General features: G+C 48.3%; 5 protein-coding genes across 5 annotated transcripts; 2 read left to right on the top strand and 3 right to left on the bottom strand.

Annotated features, from left to right (window-relative positions):
• Positions 1-2,618: 2,618 nt before the first annotated feature.
• Positions 2,619-3,068, top strand: N7519_003094 (uncharacterized protein; the record flags this gene model as incomplete). Its single annotated transcript, XM_057289872.1, has 3 exons — positions 2,619-2,722; positions 2,770-2,789; positions 2,860-3,068. 3 exons carry the CDS (start codon positions 2,619-2,621, stop codon positions 3,066-3,068), a joined length of 333 nt encoding a protein of 110 aa, XP_057151074.1.
• Positions 3,069-4,109: 1,041 nt separating this feature from the next.
• N7519_003095 (RTA1 domain-containing protein) lies at positions 4,110-5,114 on the bottom strand (the record flags this gene model as incomplete). Its single annotated transcript, XM_057289873.1, has 2 exons — positions 4,110-4,210; positions 4,262-5,114. The coding sequence occupies 2 exons, from the start codon at positions 5,112-5,114 to the stop codon at positions 4,110-4,112; spliced, it is 954 nt and encodes a 317-aa protein (XP_057151075.1).
• Positions 5,115-6,358: 1,244 nt separating this feature from the next.
• Positions 6,359-8,128, bottom strand: N7519_003096 (MDR family MFS transporter; the record flags this gene model as incomplete). Its single annotated transcript, XM_057289874.1, has 2 exons — positions 6,359-7,586; positions 7,671-8,128. 2 exons carry the CDS (start codon positions 8,126-8,128, stop codon positions 6,359-6,361), a joined length of 1,686 nt encoding a protein of 561 aa, XP_057151076.1.
• A 561-nt stretch (positions 8,129-8,689) lies between these two features.
• N7519_003097 (Polyketide synthase enoylreductase) lies at positions 8,690-10,163 on the top strand (the record flags this gene model as incomplete). The annotated part of the gene is given in 4 exon segments (XM_057289875.1): positions 8,690-9,023; positions 9,035-9,180; positions 9,347-9,494; positions 9,565-10,163. 4 exon segments carry the CDS (start codon positions 8,690-8,692, stop codon positions 10,161-10,163), a joined length of 1,227 nt encoding a protein of 408 aa, XP_057151077.1.
• Positions 10,164-11,050: 887 nt separating this feature from the next.
• Positions 11,051-11,263, bottom strand: N7519_003098 (uncharacterized protein; the record flags this gene model as incomplete). Its single annotated transcript, XM_057289876.1, has 1 exon — positions 11,051-11,263. The coding sequence occupies one exon, from the start codon at positions 11,261-11,263 to the stop codon at positions 11,051-11,053; it is 213 nt and encodes a 70-aa protein (XP_057151078.1).
• Positions 11,264-12,031: the final 768 nt, after the last annotated feature.

Genomic DNA, 12,031 nt, shown 5'->3' on the forward strand with positions numbered 1-12,031 from the left:
GCTTTATGAGGGTGTTCAAGCCTGCTCACTGAGTGTTTCACAGGGAGGTACTCAAGTCGTACGGAAATGCAAACGAGACAAAGAGACAAACACGAGATTTGTCGTTCGTCTTGTGAATTTGGCAAGTTGGACCATCCAGGGCTATCTTTACTTATATGATGATCAGGTCTTTGGACGGGTGCTCCCGAGGTGTGCAACTCAATCCGAGTGGAGTCCATGTGGACAGTAATTCTGTGACCTCAGCCCTGAAGCGAATTTCAATATGTAATACTCAGCGTGCCTTGGAATGCTAAATAAAGCGAACTCTTTTTAACGCCCATAAATACAAGAGTGTAATCTATTTCAGTAAGATACACGGACGTACTGTATCTAAACTTTGTAATATATCCGATTTCCTAACCTGGACTAGGGTGTCTTGGCACTGGGGGGCCAAAACAATCACCTGGGCAAGCGTAAGCAAAGCGGCTTTCCAAGGTTCTTCCAAGGTTCTCTTCCAGTCTCTGCATATTTCACCTCGATATCATTGTCGACACCCCTTTTGTGATCCACCCCGCTGAGAATTTATGACATTTACCACCTGGAAATCAGTCGGCCCAAAGAAAACACAAACTAGATGATTATGGGCTGGTTGAGGCATATATTTGGCAAATTTTCAACCACATCAGAAGAGCGAAAGAAACAGAAAGCGAAGAAACGCCGGAGTAAAGAACACCGTCGACGAGTTCGAGAACGAGAAGCGGAATTAAGACGTCGACCTGGAGAAAAGGTGCCTTTTTTCTTTGGCTCGCCTTTCAAAACATACGAAGTGAACTATCGCGGACCTGCAGCGGGCGGATGAAGGTTTTGCTCTTTTTGAGACTACAGCAATATAGTATTGTTAGTATTCTCTTTTCAATGTCTTGTGCATTCCTTTCCCTTCATTGGCCTCTCTTACTTCAAATATGAAAAAAAGCCCCGCTGGGATTTAGTGTCTCGATATCTAACTAGTTGATGTTATCTTTTAGGCAGATTAGTCGCTCAATGCCAAGGCCGGAGAAATCATGCCAAATTCGGTGTAATTGGACGATGCATCAGCATCCCGGGCTACCTGGTGTTAATTTATTTTTGTTTGAGATGGGATGCCTAAAGCCTGCTTGTTTAGGCCTCCTAGCTGAATTCAGCCCTGGAGACCTCGCTTGTGGCATACAAGTATGTACATGAATAAAATATCATCCCTTATTCTCTTCTCCTCTGAGTTGCCCGGGAGCTCCCGCTGTCTCTAAATCATACGACAGATGGCTTTGAGCTTCAGTTTGAGACAAGTTGCGTGTTCCCATTTTGTGCTTTACTACCAGATAGAAAATACTTGAGTGAACCGGTATATTCCATGCCTATCTTATATTCATGTGTGGTCGGTGTTGCCTTCTGGCTATACTCCTGTCCCTCTGGTTAATGTCGAATTCGAAGGAAACCACGACGGTTTATATATGGGGTGCAAGCCTTTCGATCGCCCTCGATGCATATTCTTCAAAATATGGAGAAGATAGAATATACTCTGGTCCATGGTAGTACAAGACTCAAGTGCGCATTGCACTGTTGGAGCTTGTGTGAGAACACCATCAATGATGAGGTTGGACCTCTGAGGCGTAATTCGGCGCGCGCCATATAGGATAGGCTATCCTTCATATGATTAGTAAAAAGCAGCAACAAGAGTATGAAGAAGTTTGAAGTACTCACTTAGAATATCTGAAGTGAACAAGATTTTGTATGTATAGGTCTAGGAAGAATTTAATGCAGCAGGGGAAGGTTAGGCGAAGGTGCTTTATATACTGGAAGGAGCATGTGTGAGAAGATTTCACTTGTCCCACATGTCCTTACTTCCTCTTTCTCACTTCTCTCTCACTTCTTGTCCGTCTCATCTTATTTTATCACCACAGCCCAGCGGCGTGATGATGATGCATACCGGATGATCACTTGCTTCCCAGAATCCATTCACCAAGGGCGCAGTTGTAGCTGCCACGATCAGAACTAGGAGGCAAAGCCAGACACCGTCCGCGGAGCAGACTCTCATTATGTGGACTCACAAATCCTGCAGCTAGGTACGCTCGTCTATAAATAGGGGTTGCCTTTTTTCATCTTTCATCTTTCTTCTCTCTTCCCATCTTCCCATCTTTTTCTTTTCTTTTCGTTGTCTTTCTTTTATTGTCTTCTTTTTCCTTTTCTTTTTTCTGTTCTTCCTTTCTCGTTTCTAAATTGAAAGCAATGGCTATGTCGTCAATCGTTTTCTTCGTGTTTCTTACGGCAATGGCCGCATACTGGCATGACGAGCTCTTCCAATTAGTTGGAAGAGTTGTCGTGGTTACCGCTGCTGTTGTGACGGGGGCATGCTGCCTCAGCAGGTAAGTTTAGGAGGTTCCATCTTTCATATTCTCATGGCACCAAAGACGGTTTCAGGAATACCTTTTCCCCGAGGAAGTCATCGACTCGAACCTCAAGTTAGCCTGGCAGGTATGCGCACACCTCTATTATCAGGATTGCGTCACCAGGCTGTACGGTTCTCGCAGTGTTAACACGCGTTTGTCGCCGCGTCAACCAGTCCCGCGGCTGGAAACAGTGGAGATCAGTCGCGCGAACCCATCATGGTGCCTCTGGGTGCCGCTGATCCGGGCCCGGCCACAACAGTCAAAGAACAGAAACACAAAAACGCAGAGATCCGAGAGAAGCACCAGGTTCTTCTCGACAAGTGGGATCTCGTCAACACTCGCTGCTGCAATTTGATTGTATGCGTAGTGATACACAGACTATGTCCCGTATGTGATTTTTCAGGCCCACGTTGCGTCGATCCTGTGTTGTCGTGTGTCTACTTACCCTATTCTGCAGCTTCCCTCAACATTGCGACCGATGGACTTCCCTTCCTGGGTAATATGGGCCGGACCGGCATGGACGGCCAGTTTGCCCGTATGATCCCGCAGCGCTCAGCAATCGACTGGCGCCCCCAGCGCCCTGCCAGCGACCGCAAGGCCCGCGCTGGAAATCCTTGCGCACTGTCATTGGCCAATAATAGGGCAGTTTTACACCTCTGTAGTTAGTCTTTATAGTTTTATTACTCCACTTAGTGGTGCAAACTAGCGCCACCAAGGCTTGAATCACACTGCGCGATACCCAAAAAAAACGATCGCTTCCACCAGATCTCTAATAATAAACTACATAAAGGGCGAAAATTTTATAATCTATAAGGGTGTTCCCGCACTAGCCCGTGCGTCCTCGGCTCGACTATTTTACCCAATACACTGAGCATGATCCCCTATCCACTTGGCTACAAAGTAGATCCCTGTTCATTGCTCCTGCAATTTTATTCCAATCCATCGCACGGGACTCACCCCTGAGCGTCCAAGCGCGAGATAACATCAGCCCGGTTTTTTATCTCGCATGCTATAATTCTTGATTAGCCTCTGAGCGAGTGCCACCGGAGAGCAATTCCCTCCCTGAACATTCGAACAAGAACCATGGATTAATTGAGAATGTAGCGCGTAGAAATAGCAATTGCGCCAAAAGACACATTCCATTATAAAGACTTTCAAAATCAGTAAAAAGATAGTAGAGCTAAATAGATATCTTTATTTAATCTAATTAATAGCTAAATCTAGTTAAAGAATTTCAGAGTCAGGATATATAAAAACATCACCAGACTATACTTTCAACAGCAGCTATTTTATAAAGCAAATATATTGATAAAACAACAGCTAGCGATGTAACTTAGACTGTGAACTACGTCTCAGGATCCTAGGACCTTAGGAAAGCAAGATATTCCAAGAGTTCGATTTGGCAAGGGATGGTCGTTCCCCTTTCTTTTCCTATAGAGAAGTATCCTCTTTCTACAAGTAAGATTCCCTTTCTATCCAAGAGGTACCCCTTTTCTATACAAGCAGTTGTCTTTCCTTTGGACAGATACTTGTCCTGTGACCCCTAGTGTTGTAACCTATCACATGATTCATCCTGTTGCCTTAGACCTTGCAAAACTCCTATCACTTCTTATTCAAGTTGATTGGGTCTCCTTTCTCTATTCTATCAACTCTTCATAGTGGGTCCGTAACAGAGAGCTTCGCCCAAACGTCCTTCATGAGGTCACCTCATAACACATTTGACGACTTGTGCTCGGAGCTAGATTCGAGTTCAACGTGGTGACCATAGGTTGCATTGGCCTCCTGAGTGCGGTTCTGGAATGCGAAGCCTGCAACTGTTATTAGAAACGAGAATTTCCCTACATGGGACGGAACCGTACCTGGTTGAGCAATGTTTAAGGCGAACACCGCCAGGATCACCATCACCGACTCTAGCCCAATAAATAGACCCTCATCGTGGAAGACTGACCCATTATATCCTTGACCGAGCTCGGCAATACGGTAGCAGCAACGGATGAAGATAAAGAGAATAGATGCCGAGAAGAAAATGCCAAAGATCCCGAGGCGCGTCGAGAGGATCCGGCGTTGATTCACTTGCTGAGACTTCCGGTACCATTTGTAGCGGAAGAGGTAGTCTAACGCCATAGTGGTGAAGATAGTAAGAGTGAAGACCTGGAACGCCAGACCTGCAAGCGTGATGTACTCGCCCGATTTATCACTACCCACCGAAGTCGATGATAACGCGCCGCCCACGGCCTGCAAGATCAAACTAACGATATCGCACGGCAGAAACACCCACACGTATGTCTTGACCGGAAACCTGCAAGCTTCGGGGCCCAAAAAATTCGAGACGTTGGCGAGCGTGACGTAGATGGCGGCGGCGAAGAAGACGGGTGAGATTGTAATGGCGCAGATCTCGATGATGAAGCCGTTAAAGGAGAAGGGATTCTGGTATAGCAAAACGCGCCCGCCGTAACCGATCATCTCGCCGATGCAGCCGAGTGCCATCATGCTGGCGAAGAACCAGGTGCGGTAGCAGATGCCCTGGGCCAGGTGGATGAGCATGGAGACGCCGAAGAGGGCGATGAAGGCGATTTGCGCACCTAGGGCGGGCCGGTAGCCCTGGAGGGAGGCTTCGACGGGGCATAGGGCGAGGGTGCAATTGGCGTCGGGGCCGAAGGAGACCAGGTACTGGGAGGAATCATTTTGGCCGGCTGCTTCGGGGGACGACATAGTGGTAATAAGGGAGTTGGGGTGGGGCCGCCTCGAAGATGCGTTGAGTCGAGGGCGGAATGGACGAGACTCCGCTTAGGGTTAGGAAGTTTCGGAGTGACAAAAGAGGTGGCAGAGCTGTCAAAGAAAGCGGAGAAGGAAGGCAAACTGGCTTGATTTCGTGGTAGAGCAAACTAGTAGCAGGCCGGAGAAAGGGACCAGAGAAAGTAGATCAATGAAGAGTGAGTGGATGCCAGAGTGTTGTGAGCTGAGATGAAAAACCAGACTATGGTTCAAAAGTAGGAAGCGAGTGTAGTTATAGTAGACCAAAGCTGATGCCTGATGCGAGTGTAGTCTAGGTAAACCAAACCTGCTGCCTGCCGCACGACACGTCGTGTCGCGGCGATCGGTAATTGAGTATTAATAGGCCCGAGAGGGGCGCAGGAGGAATACAAAGAAACATACATGTGCAGACTGTGATTGGTCGAAAATTCGCCGATCCTGATGCACCATTTTTAGGAACTCTCGGCCCGATGCCGGTCTCCACCCAGATTGATAAGGAGGAATACACCAAAAGAGTAAGGGAATGGGAAGTTGGGAAGCCTCATAAGGTAGAGGTCAAGGTTCAGGGGTAATTCAATGACCCAGAAGTACTACGTAGATAACCTTCTACCTATAAACGTCGAAGCTGTTAAATCTATACGGCTTATTGACGATAAAATCATGGCTTTTACAAGAGAATGGGGACCTTTTCCATGGGATAAGGAAATATGGACTAGCACAAGAGCACAAGAAGCCCCACAATATCTAAAACCTATGGGACCATCCTGCCCAGAGTCCGGATCTTAATCCTGTTGAAGGTATTTGGGCTATTGTAAAGCAACGCTTAGGCGGAAGAATCTTCGATTCCGAAGAAGAGATGAAAGAGGCTCTACAAGAGGAATGAGATACAGCACCGGATGACTGATATGAATAGAAATATGCGCAGAACTTGTACGATCGAATGGAGGTCCTCTTCGAGGTATATAAGTGGTAGTTCAGGTTTCTTACAGATTTAGCTTATTGCACAGTGATGATGGACCCGATAATGCGGTCGATAAGTTTAATCGCTTGCGATATTTCAGAGCAATCTCCTTTGGCAATTTGTTTCCTCTTCCAACTTCAAGATAGTACAAATCATGCGCATTCTTGTCGAATGCCAAAAAGCAGAAGATGCGTCACCAGCGTTGGTGAGGTATCGCACTCCTCCAAGTTGTGGAGTGTTTTCAAGTCATCTCAGCCGATTCTGGCTCAGTGACCCGCGGCTTTTCATGCACCAATCGATTTGCCTCTTCCACTTCCAAACCCGTCTTGTGTTCAACATGCTCATCAGAGAGTTCCTCGCTTCCAACGAGGAAAGATGCAATGAGTCCAATTCCGGAAAGAACGACGAAGAAGATCCACATATCGGCAAGACTGTCCTTTACAGTCAACCTGAAAATGTTCTGCTGGGCCGGAGTGAGCTGTGCAACGATGTCCATAGATCCAGTTGGGCCATCCCGTGCAATTGCTGCCGCCATCGCAGGGCTGACTCCAGAAACAATGAGACGACCGCTTTGTGCCGAGAGCCGATTCTCAAGAATGACGCCGCCCAGGACGATGCTGAAGGCGGCGCTGAGTGCGCGGATTGCACTGGCCGCGGAGACGGCGACGCCCGCGTCGGCGGGCGGAAACCTTGCTTGCAGGGCAATGGTCGGTGCCTGAAAGTTGGGACCCAGGCCGACGGCGATAATCAGTTGATAGATGATGATCTTTGGCCAATTGATTTCTGCACCGAAATCGATCAACAGACCGGTGCCCAGAGTGGAGATAGCCATGCCTGCAATGATCATGTATAAGTACTTTCCCGTCTTCCGCATATAAAGACCTGTCCCGATGGTGAAGACAGACAGGGGAATGGCGAGAGGAAGGGACCAGACCGCCGAGTCAATTGGTGTTGCTCCAGTAACTACCTGGAAGTAGAATGGGATAAAGTAGGCCGTGCCGTACAAAAGGAATCCGTGCGTGAGATCCACCACGAAAAGGGCGATAATAGGGCGAGTAGTGAACAGTCGTAGAGGGAGCACCGGATAACGGGCCAGCTTCCACTCGATGACAACAAAGATACCACAAACCAACACGCCGAAAAGTATCAAACACACGACAATGGCAGAGCTCCAAGGATGCACCTCACCGCCATACTGGAGGCCCAGGAGAAGCATAAGGACCGAACCTGTAATAGCAATCGATCCCAGCCAATCAACAGCCATTAAACCTTTGATAATTTCGGTACGGGGATCGTGAACGTGGAGGAAAAAGACCAGGAGGGCAAAAGCGATTCCCTGGAACGGTAGGTTGATGTAGAAGCACCATCTCCAGCCGATATTTTCCGCCAGTGCTCCTCCTATGAGAGGACCGGAAGATATTGCGACGGCATATACCCCACCGAGAAAGGCAAAATATAGTCCGCGTTCTCTGGGAAGTGGGTCAGCGCATTCTAGGGAGCAGACTTTGGAGGCATAAAGTAACTTCATAGCTGAAATTCCCAATGTCACTTACCTTGGACTGACGAGATCTCCTATTAGAATCGTCACGATGAGCATCACGCCGCCGGCTCCAGCACCTTGAATAGCACGCCCAGCAATAAGAATGCCAATGCTATTTGCTACGGCACAAACCAAGCTTCCAATGAAAAAGACGAACATTGCCAGCAACGTAATTGGCTTGCGTCCAAAAATGTCGCTCACCTTGCCCCAAAACGGAGCCAAAGCGGACTGGGTTACGAGGTAAGACGAACCAACCCATGAGTAGCTGATTTGAGAAGCCTTGAAGTGCGCCGAAATTGTCGGCAAGGCGGTTGTGACGAAGGAGATGTCAAGAATAGCAAGGAACGACGCGACACAGAGTGCAATCATGATGGGGATCATGTTTCTGCGCGGCGTGTAGTCGCCGCCATCATCTTGTGATTGAATTTCCGCATTTTCAGACCGAGTCTCAGGATTTTCTGGTTGTTGCATCATCCACTCATGTCCTGAGTTGCTCGACACAGCTGGATCCATGTCAACGCGCCGCAATCTAGTTTGGGGCAAGAAGAATATTATCACGTGACAGCAGCAAAGCGATACTTTTCTGATGTTTGACCGAGTTGGCAAGGTACTGGGAGTCTGGAGAGACCATTTGATCTGGATATGTGGCTGGAGATGAATTGTTATTCCAGATTATGCTGTCTACGGAAAGTGATCTCGCGCTATGGGTTTCCTTGGTCTCTCTGACGTTCGGCGCTTTTCAGCCATTCAGATGAGGAGCTCCGCGGACGATGACCGGCGACTTCGAGCATCAGCTGCAGGCAACAGCAGTGCCACCAATAGCAGTGCTACTTCCTCACGCGATGTAACCTAAGGAGTATCATATATTGGGGTCCGTTCTACCGCGCCCTGGCGATTCCCATGGTGCAGATAAGATGCGAGGGAAGCTTCCGGCCAAAGAACACTGGGACAACTTCAGACAACTTCAGCCCCAACAGTCCCCGAACAGTCCTAAGAATAGCGTAGCTAGTGTTCTGCGTCTCATTTTACGTAATGTCTTCGGTCGCCTCCACCTTTGCAATCCCACGGTGCCAGGATGCCATGGTGGTTGCCGGCCCCGGTCAGCTTTCTCTGCGCCAAGATGGGCCTCTGCCTCACGTGGCCCCTGATATGGCCCTTGTTCGCACTGTTGCTGTCGCTATTAATCCCGCCGACGCCAAGATGCTCGATTACAGTCCAGCAGTGGGCGCTATTCATGGATGCGACTTCGCCGGGGTCGTTATCGCACTCGGCTCAGACACCCCGCGTCATCTTTCCATCGGAGACAGGGTTGCTGGGGCCGTTCATCGGAACAACTCCTGGAGCCCCGTGTCGGTGCCTTTGCACAGTATGTTGGAGCGACCGCTGAGCTGTTCCTCAAGATTCCGGACACGATGACTTTCGAGGAGACATCCACTCTCGGCATCGGCTTGGCTACCGCGGGTCTTGCCTTGTTTCGCGAATTAGAGATCCTGTCAGAAATCAATGGTATAGGAGCGTACAGTGTAAATCACAATGTATGAATTCTCTAACTCACTAACTAAAAAAGAAGAAAAAGAACAGCTGCCCAGTTCACAATTTGTGTGGACAGATTTGTAAGCAAAACCAATACAATTCGGACCGAGTGTATTCCGGCGGTAAAAGACGGGATGATTCCATATTTGTCGACAGGTCCCCGTGCGTATCGAGGATCTGATCGACAGGCCGGGCCGGCCGGGCCGGCCGGGTCAGATTCGGATGTCACACCGAATGCGGTGTGGGTCCTTGTATCTGGAGGCAGCACCGCCACTGGCACCCGGGCCATTCAACTTCTCAAGCTGTAAGCTCTTGAGCGTTCGCGTTTGGTTTTGTCGCACTGAAAACGGCTCGCTGATGACAGGACTCTGCAGGGCAGGATTACGGCCAATTGCAACTTGCTCGCCGTCGAATTTCTCACTGGTCCTCGGATTTGGAGCCGAAAAGGCGTTTAATTACCGCAGTCCGGACTGCGCCAAAGAGATCCGCGCTTACACACGCAACCGCCTGGTGTACGCGTGACTGCGTGTCTGAGTCAGACAGCGCCCAGCTGTGCTATGGTGAAATTGGTAGGGCTGGCGGGCGGTATTGCGCGCTCGAGCCCGTCCCCCAAGCCGTGGCAGCTGCGCGCCCGACCGTCCGCGCTTCGTGGCTGATGGTCCTGACCATGTTCGGCGGTCGCGTCGCGTTGGATGGTGAGTACGTGCGCGAAGCATCAGCTGCAGATCGGGCCCTGAGTGCGAAGATCTTTGCGGCTACACAAACATTGCTGGACAACGGTCGCATCAAATCTCACCCAGTCAGAGTCCTAGCCGACAGTTGGGTCGGTGTCACCCAGGGTGTGGACATAATTCGTACTGGGGCGATCTCAGGACAAAAGCTGGTTATCCGTGTCGACTGGTACGCTTGTCAAGAAATCCAGCTAGATATAATGCCCGCGTTTTCCAATGTTGCTACATGTAATATGCCCTAAATAAAATCGATACTCAACTAAGATACTTCGCATAAGACTTATCGTTACTGTAGTGCGGTAGATGTGGACGTGGCAGGGATAATCCATGGGTAAAAGGATGAATTAGAAATGGGGCTCTACGGACGTTCCTAGCTAGATAAGTGTGTGCTGTCGTCTGTAGCACTCAATAGAACAGCGTGCCATATCGGTGATCCGTGACCCCTTCCGCACAACTTCCATGCATCAGTATACCGCGAGCGTCTGCACTATCAGGCTCGCTGTGCCATATTATAGCATGTCTTTCATACAAGGTTTGGACTCAACACCTGAATCTGGTGTGAGACCCCAAGCTGTCAATGTCAATCCCTTCACGTGTCCGAGATGAGATCCTGATAAAATCATTGCTTACTGTTTCCAACTTATAGGCCGTTATCGATAACCCACCTGGTAGCTACTCTTGTCAGCTTGTTCGCAAATCATGCCAGATCCTTCGACTTATTAACACCTATATTGAGACCAACATCTGCGCCACCAACTAGCGCAGCCCTGCTCGGGCCCTGCGATAGTTGTCTTAGCTGAGCAATCTCCCTCAGTATCACTGATTAGATCAAAAACCCCAGAGCGAGTAGCAGGAACAGAAAGAACATCCCGTGCGAGGCTCGCAAGAATTGGGAACTCATATTGATTACACTTCCAAAAGACACATGGATTAATCTTGCGAGTACCTAGGGAAAAACTTAGCAAGAGATAATGAAGGGTAGTAGTGATTCCCTTACTACTTCCAAGATATTGTGTTAGCGCATCTTCTCGGTCAATCCCAGGCACTTGGGCTTTCTGCCTGTCACCTATCTGATCAACTATAGAGAACTGCTCTGTAGAAAAAACTACATGTAATGCCGGGTGGGTTTCTAAGTGACGCTGCTTGTATAGCTTAGGTATCTATCAAGGCTCTCGCGGTATTGTTTGCGATAAGGCCCATTCCAGTCCTCCCCAGAGAAGTAATCAAGCTTGTTCTGGGGTGCCACGATAGTCGCAATCGCATAGAGATCACCGTGGGCCTTGTCAGTCTCGGCATAAAAGTCTCTTTGCTTCTGTGTTGCATATTCGAGAGCAGTTCGCATTCAAATGTTATTATCTGTCATCTTGCTTTCTTTTGTCTAAGCTGGTCGCTAGACTTCTCGATATGATGAAATAGCTGATTATAGATACTAAAGACTATATGAATAGTGATATCCTTAGTCTTTGAGAGAACACTTGTGGAGTTGAAGCAGGGTTGTGTGATAGAAAGAAGATAGTCAACCTGCTTCCATTCGTCCTCAGTAAGAATAAGTTCAGAGAGGCCACACTCAGAGCAATACTTGTCGCAGACATTCTGTAGCTTTTTGGCGCGCCTAAGCATCAAAAATGTGGAATTCCAGGGTTTTGACGTCCTGCACCAGAAAAAGCCTTGGTTCTTTGGACTGGAACTCAAGGGATTGCTCTGCGCTGATGGCTTCTATTAACCCAGACTGCTAGTCGCCGAAGCTAGGGCGACATCAGTATAATATCAACTGAGTAAGGAAGTAAGGGGGGTGGGGGATTCTTTTAAGGGTAAGCACGATATCCTTATTCTGTCTCTGAGCTTCATCCAAGGACTCAGTTTCTGTCCATTCTAATTCCTCTCGGTTATTCTTCGGGACTGATTTCATCCTACTAAGAAGCTCGTCTAATATAAGTTGAATAACATGTGCCTTACACGGTATTCGAACAATAGGAGTGCCATCTGGTAGCGCGAGTGAATCGAGAGCTTTCTTGATACTCTCAAAATTAAATCTAAATTATATAAATTTATTTTTAAATTTATTTTTGAACTTTTAAATACACTAATTAAAAATATTAGATGGTAATAA

The sequence above is a fragment of the Penicillium mononematosum genome (genome assembly GCF_028829835.1).
Source record: "Penicillium mononematosum strain IBT 11891 chromosome Unknown utg000002l:1.0-8112719.0:1.0-8118358.0, whole genome shotgun sequence".
In the NCBI taxonomy this organism is placed as follows: domain Eukaryota; kingdom Fungi; phylum Ascomycota; class Eurotiomycetes; order Eurotiales; family Aspergillaceae; genus Penicillium; species Penicillium mononematosum.